This window comes from Cryptomeria japonica, chromosome 10, assembly GCF_030272615.1.
Source record: "Cryptomeria japonica chromosome 10, Sugi_1.0, whole genome shotgun sequence".
Taxonomy (NCBI): domain Eukaryota; kingdom Viridiplantae; phylum Streptophyta; class Pinopsida; order Cupressales; family Cupressaceae; genus Cryptomeria; species Cryptomeria japonica.
Window position 1 is genome coordinate 674,580,386 of NC_081414.1, and position 7,790 is coordinate 674,588,175.

The following is a 7,790-nucleotide window of genomic DNA, read 5'->3' on the forward strand; positions in this document are numbered from 1 at the left end:
TGAGGATTCATTTTAACTTTGGCTTTGGCAACACATAATCCATGCTTTGTATACTGTAATCATAATGAACTTTGCTTCATTTAATTTTCCATGCTAGCCTATTTCTGTTATCTGTTGTCAGTCTTTGTTTCATTATGTGGGGTTTGGGGCCTTAATGCACTTTGGATGAGCTTCCATTGAAGGACACTCCACTTAGGTTGATGATAGGCCAGTGCATCGAGTGTCTGAATGCTGGGATATTAGTCTCAGTGTGGGTTCAAGAGAAAATATCCAACATCCTAGCCAATATAGGAAATATTGTAGGAAATGACATTGTAATTAAAAGAAGTAAAATAAAATATTTACGCTAATATAATTATTAAAGTTAATAAACTAAACTTGGAATCATTTCTTGCAGCTGTAAACCGTTAGCTTGTTTTTCTAGCCTACCAGAGATGTTTTAAGCATGCTGGAAGTATGGAAAGAAGAAAACAGTGTTTTCAGTAGCATTTCCTGGTCATTTGTCATTGGGCTGCTGGTCTATTTCCTCTTCCCCTGCTTTGTCAAATTGAAACTGATGTAGGTTTTTTTGACCGAGATATTTGTTCTCTGTAGTCGTTTGCCATTTGAATATTTGAAAAGAAAATGTCAGTTTCAAATTTGAGTAATCTGCAGCAAATGTTTTTAAGTTTCTTTGCTTTTTGAAACCCACATTTATTTTGAAGTTTTTGATAAGATTAATACTTAATGTACCACACTCATAATGACCTTGTCAAAAAGCTGGAAATGTGCTGGGTCTTAATGAGTTTTTAAAAGATTATATGCCAGTATGTTGGAGAGACATTCCTTGTGAATTGTTGTTTTGGATTAGCATTTCCTTTTTTTATATATCCTGTGGAACGGTTACACAGTATAATATTGTTTGAATGTTTATTTTATGTTACATGACTGCGTCTACTGTTGTTCACTGATTTCTGCATGATCTGTGAGAGTAATTAGACTAGAACGTTATATTGGTTATAGGTTAGCTCATGTCTTGTTCAAATTGTCAATAGTTTTTGTTTATGTTATATCACCTTTCTTGTGTACTGAAATGCAGTCTGTTTTTATAGGAACTTAGAGGAAATAGCACTGCTTTAGAAAGAGAGAAGGTGCTGCTCCAGGAGCTAATGAATGTTGTGAATGGTATGCTGAGAAATGCTGAGGTTGCAGTTCGATCTTTTATGATTATACGGCCCAGGTTCATTCGTCCAGAGGCTTCACCTAGTACTCAGCCTGCAACGACAACAGCAGTATCGACCAATTTTCCAAATTCAACAGCCTCGCAGATACCTACTTCTACTACATCTTTGATGGATTTTTATAGTGGGTTACCAAAAAAACCATCTCCATTTTTACAGCAGACAGTTGCCAGGTTTGAGAGACAACTTGCAGAGTGCAAACAGTGGATTGAAGAGTTAGAGCGCTTGCTTCTTTCTGCAAATGATGAGGCTGTGAGCTCAAGTTCTGATCTGACACTGTTGCAGTCTTTGCCATCAGTAATATCCAACACACATGATTTCTTCATATATGTTGCTGCTGAGGTAATTACATAATTGGGATCTTGACGTTTTGTATATTTGTTCTATCTTAACCCACTATTAGTAGCCATCAATAGTCATGTTTGTTAGTGCCAAGATATTCAAAAAAATTGCACCTCTATGGCAAGTTTATCTATAAAATATATATCCCCGATATGTCTACTAACTTAAATAGCCCTTAAAGTGAAGTAATTTCCTCGTTAAATTATAATCTTGATAAAAATAGTGTCTCAATGGCTTGACATTTAGAGTGGACAAGCTTCCACCCAGTTTTGGGACAATTCTCTATCAAAGTCAAAGAATTACCCGCCCCCTGTTATAATCAAAGATCTTTCCCATATTATCTTGCTTCTAAAATTAAATTTCCTCTGGAAAGATATGGATGAGAAAAAGTACAAGTAGATGGGATTGTGATTTTTCAATTACTTTGTCTTAATACTGTATATTCATTATTAATTGTGGGATATATTTGTGGCCATCAATTTGTTGAGGATGAATGAAAAGACATGAACTCAGATTTTGAAGATATGTTATTCTGATTAAAGGAATTGTGGCTTTATTATCTATAATCCCTCCTACTTTGATAAAATAGCCAGTTGCTTGGTATGAGGCAGTCAGTTTTGAATCTTTTGATACTTAATAGAGAAGCTTTGCCTTAATAGTATAAGAGGGTCCATTTTTAATGTTGCTGGCCAATAATATTTTGCTTTACCATAGAAGAGGATTGGTTGACAACCGCATTGAGAGGTAAATGTAAGAGAGTTTATCATTGGCGTGGATATCTTCATCACCATAACATGTGTCATAATTGTTATTGGTAGGATGGGTATGACAAGTTGGTTGTGGATATGAATGAGTGAAGTAGATCCGAACTGAATGTCTGAAATGAACATCAAATGATCTCTATCACAATACATATGACAATGGAGATCCTCTAGTCCTCTGCAAGCTGTCAGAAATGCCTAGAGTCCTCTGCTGTCCTGAGGAGAGCCAAATATCCCAACAGCATTCCCTCTTTTTGGTGTCTTGGGGATGTTCTGGAAATTTTGTACAGATTCAGGGGGCGTCTCAGGCATCTTGATGTCGTAGAAATGGCTGTGGGGATGGTGATGGGGGTTCAATGGGGAGATGTGCCCCTGTACAACAGACAGTTTCCCTTTACATGCCTTTAAGTTGACATGCAGTCTGTATGGAGATTACAGAAAATCCCTTGAGGAAGTATCCCATACAATAGGGTACAACTGAACATTCCATGGCTCGATCTCTTTAGCTTTTGTCATATTTTTTATAACCATTTTTTCTCGACCTGTAATCTATTCACGGTGTGGCTTGGGAAGTACTTGTGTTCATAAATGTACTTATTTTTTGATGTCTAATATTTTACGCAATTTGCAGGTTGAGACTATCCATCAGCGAATAGAATCAATGCGTGCTGCTTATCTTGCTGATCAACGCCGCAGGGGAGATGAGAGTGATCCTTTCCTTGAGGCTGATAGAAGGGAACTGGCAAAGCGAGAAGCAGCAGCAAAGAGAGTTCATCCAGCATTGCATGCTTCATCTTTTTCACAGCCTTCTACTCAGGTTACTGGATTATTCACAAGTTCAGTAGCACCTGCGACTGGCTTTTCTGGTGCATCTCCTTCCACACAGTCAAGTCAGGGGGCCTTTTCTTCTTCTGGAGTGGGGTTTTCTATGTTTAACACTCCAGCATCATCCTCTTCGAGCTCATCCTTTCTTTTGTCAGCGCCAACGGCCTCTTCATCTAGTGCGTTTGGTTCTTCTGCGGCCTCACAGACACAAGCAATGTTTGGGTCTTCTCAAACATCCTCAATATTTGGGGCAAATACTTCTTCCTCTTTTCCATTAACCACAGCAACTGCAAGCACTTCATCAGTGTTTTCTACACCAGCTTTTGGCACAGGTATGTATTCTTTGGAGAACATTTCATGCAGTTTAACTGCAAGTATAGAAAATATACATGCAACTTCTTTAGAAAATAACTTGCTTCAAGATATGTTCGAGGCTAAACTATCAATTTATTGACACACAGATGTTCATAGAATATCAAAGCCAAATGTATTATAATAATTGGAAAGGTGTAACATAATTTGAAGCATAGGTTTTCAAGGAATTTATCTCAGAACAGCTACAATATCTTGAGTCTTGCCTTGATTGAATGGTATATTTTTTTATATGATTTGCAATATCTTTCAGTTAAAATTGTGACTCCTTTGACTGTTAGATTCTTTGTCAGACACTAAAGTTTTTTTGTTGAATTGTGAGGTTGATTCGCTGGCATAGGCTAGTTCAATGTTTGCAAGTAATATGAAGTGAAAAAATAATGTTTTTACAGAAGTGGTGTTTCCAGAGTGCATAGAATTATGTGATGATTTTTCAGGATTGAGCTGCAAGTTTCAAGCCAATCTACATCAATCCATATTTCATGTGTAATGGTTCACAAAAACCTCTCTCATGAGCATGAGTGAACAGTCCACTTGCACTCATTGCCCTGATGGTCCACTCAGCATTTCAGTCCTGTGAACATCACCTAGATGCAATGAGTGTTAAATGGACTGACCATTCATCTTGATGAGACATTGGTTCTTGTAAGCCACTACTCATGAAATATGGTTTAATGTAGATTGACTCAAAACAAAGCATCTGAATCTTGAAAAATCATTTAATCGTCAGATCATAAAATGAATGTTAAAAAGTCGTGCTACCTCATCACGAGCCTTCCCTCGGAATTTGTTTGACTGCTAGTTATTCTTCATTGCCTTTACTGGAATATCATAAATGCAACATCTGTATAAAGTGCATTAGGTTTGTATAAGAAGCCTTTTTTATGTGATATGGAGATGAAGTATGCCTGTTATTCCAAATTCCAGTAAGAACTTAAGTTTTGAAGAGTCAGGAAAACTTGGTGGTGTCATAGAATTTTACCTGCCACGTTACAGTAACAAGAAATAATAAGGATATCAGAACAAAGATTGTCTTTTTGAAGAATATGTATCAGACAGAATAATTTCTCAATTAAGTTTATTTTGCAGGGTCCACTTCTGGTAATTTGTTTGGTGCATCTTCAGGGAGCACAACAAATTTGTTTGGAGCATCGGCTTCACCTTCTCCAAGCCTTTTTGGTGGTAAAAATTATTTTAGAGGGTTATTCAATATCAGTTGACACTTTTGATAAAGATGCCTTGTAATCATGCGATGCCTAAAAGTGACGGCTTAACTTTCAAATATTATGTTGGTATAGATTTTGTGCTTGGATGTGGCAATGGTAATACATTGTCAGAGGATCCATGACTAAATCTTTACTTTTTCTTATCTGTAGTTTCTCAAAAAAGGAGGGTTTTATCTGTTACGCTTTAATATCTGGTATTATTAAAATTATCTGTTTGAATGCAGGTGCTGGAAATGCTTCAGGTTCAAGTTTTGGAGCAAATACCGTAAGTTGCTTTTCATTTTCTTTGGAAGCTCTATTAAGTACATCATGCATTGTGAAATTCACTTGGAAAAACTTTTTATTATTTGGTTCAAACACTTTGGCCTCCAATATTAAGAAAAAATAGAAGCAGAACCGGACCAGAAGTCTATAGAAGTAGATTCACTTATTCTTGCCAGCTTTTTAGAACAGACAAATTGATCTCTTTTTCCATTTTCTTTCTACCCCAGCCTTCCAAAAGAAGAACCACAATGAATTGTGGCCCTGGATGCTAGGGCCATTACATTGGGAGAAAATTTTACTATTTGAAAATAATATTGTAGATCTGTTCTATTCCAGAAGAAATTCCTTGCAAATACTTCACCTGGAAAAAGAACTGAATATCTGACATGTTATATGTTTAGCCTTATGGTAGCAGAGGAAAATTTAATATAGTTGATGCTCCTAGCTGATGATTTCTGGCAAATTCTAAACCTTACGAAAACCAGAAATTGTGTCCAATATTTATTTAGGTATTATTTGGAAATCAAACTAGCGTATTTAAACATTTTACATGAGGAATGTAAGTAGAGAAATGTTCAAGGCTAATGCAACAAGAGCTACCACAGTTCCATACCATTTTGAATATGTCAAATTTCTTTAAACATCTGGTTAAATCTTAAAAGTAATTATAGAAAACATTCTCTTGATGTATTAAATTTTATTATAACAGTATGTCCATTCTGTGGGGTCTGATATTTTCAAGCAAGTATTTGTTTTCTGTAAAAAGAAAGTAACTGCTAGGTTTGTCATTGCAGAAATCTACAAAGCCCAAGCCTCGAACATCACGGCGCTAAGTTGTAGAGAGTGTTTATATTTGGAGAATTTGTTTGAGGTTGCTGAGCGCAAATGTTAATCGGCATTGTATGTGATCAAAGAAATCAGATCGAGATATGATTGGTTTCTTAGACTATTCTGTATAAGCATTGAAGTGGTATGTTAGAGGAACTAGTCTAATCATACCTCTCGTTGCTCGCTGTTCTCTTCGGTAGTGAATAGATTGTGGGTTTGAAACAAAGGGGTAATGAATCTCCATTAAAGGCATCCCCACCATTGCCCATTGCTTCAGCAATTTTGGTAACTTAATTCTGACAAATGAAATAATTCTACGCATTACAAGAAACACCTTAATTAGCCTAATTTGGACAGTTGATGCAGATTTCTGACAGACAGGTTACAGAAGCAACCTTAATAGAGATATTCCACAATATTATCAGATGAGCTTACCTCAGGTTTCTGTGACAATAAGTGAAGCAATGTGGGATTGTAGCTGGTTCTTTGCAAATAGCGACAGTTATTAGTAAAGAGCAGTATACAAGAGAACTCTGTATGCTAAAGACTTCTAAATTATGAGGTCAAAGCAGTTTGTTCAGAGTTATGTAGATTAGTTTGTGTGAGATATCTATATGAACAATTTTTTACATTTGACCTAAAGTTACCCGCATCACAATTACGTTATGTTTTCTCGTAAATATGATTCAGAATTTCCATTTTATTTTCATCTATTTGTTAGCCATAGTGCTACAGATCAGACTGTTTAACAAGGCTATGTTCTTTGTATATACGATCAAAATTGACTTAAAACTAAGAAGTTTAAATTGCTATGTTGGATCAAGTGAAAATTGTTAAACTGGGAAGCCTGTTGTAATGGTTGAATGTGGTAACAGAAAGAACAACGAACAGAAATCGTAAACCATTGCCTGTTTGTAGCAACAAATCTAAAAAATAAAAAACGAAACCACCTAAACTTTAATCTCTTTAAAATAGATCTATTAACCTGTGAAAAGAAATTTGAAACTTATTTTTAAGATTGAAAATAGAAGCCTGCAATTGAAGCTACATTAAGTAACAAATTAATGGCTTAAAGGAGTCCTTGATTTGTGGGTCTATATGTTTTATAATATATCTGTAAATATAAAATAAATTCCTGGACGATTTAAATGACACTAAAATAACAATTTGTAAAAATGTGGCGATTCAAATCACCTTAAAAGTTGAACTTATTAGCCAAAATTTGATTCCCAAATTTAAAAAATTTAAAGAGGGAGGGAGAACATCGCCATTCTTTGTTTATACCTAGAAGGAAAAAGCTATTACATCACATGATCCCTGTCATTTTTCTCTTTATCAACAAAACCCCCTAGATATGTACCATTACATGTTTCAACAAAAGCTTAATTGAGATGGGGAAGCATTTATGCACCCTAAGCATCGTAATGGGCACAAAGGCCTAGTTGAGCACTTTTCTATGACTATGAATAGTGCAATCTCCTTTAGCACCTCACCCACCCTCCTCCCCATTTAGACTATAGATGCCCTAGAGGCAACAATAGGAGCAACAACTAGTGCATTAGAGACAAACACGAGAGGGAGAAGAGGCCCTATGGAAAGCAGGAGTAAAGAGTGAATCGACCAAGACCTATTATAGCTATTATAAGGAGCTCGAGTTCAGCATGAACTAGTTGTCATCTAGTAGATTAGCTTGAACTATTAGGCATGTAATGGCCAAAGACAAAAATTGATGCATGTACCCCACCCCTCTATAGTTGATAGTGGGAAGAGTCATCTATAATAGGGATGCGTATGTTAAAGTGGATCAGATTTATCCATATGTAATTTTAAATTATAATTATGAAGATAACACAATATTTTGTATTATATAACAACTTATTGTATTGCAAATCACTGTTGTAAACACAAAGATATTGACTGTTGTAAATACAATGATATCGACTACTGTATGT

The 7,790-nt window shown here is 35.7% G+C and overlaps 1 protein-coding gene across 1 annotated transcript in view; it reads left to right on the forward strand.

Annotated features, from left to right (window-relative positions):
- LOC131077041 (nuclear pore complex protein NUP58) overlaps nt 1-6,549 on the forward strand; it is a 77,081-nt gene extending 70,532 nt beyond the window's left edge. Inside the window, exons 3-7 of the mRNA XM_058014405.2 lie at nt 1,092-1,562; nt 2,955-3,480; nt 4,610-4,702; nt 4,971-5,011; nt 5,805-6,549. Of these exons, the coding sequence (XP_057870388.2) occupies nt 1,092-1,562; nt 2,955-3,480; nt 4,610-4,702; nt 4,971-5,011; nt 5,805-5,843 (1,170 nt within the window). The 3' untranslated portion in view covers nt 5,844-6,549. The remainder of the gene's footprint in view (nt 1-1,091; nt 1,563-2,954; nt 3,481-4,609; nt 4,703-4,970; nt 5,012-5,804) is intronic.
- Nucleotides 6,550-7,790: the final 1,241 nt, after the last annotated feature.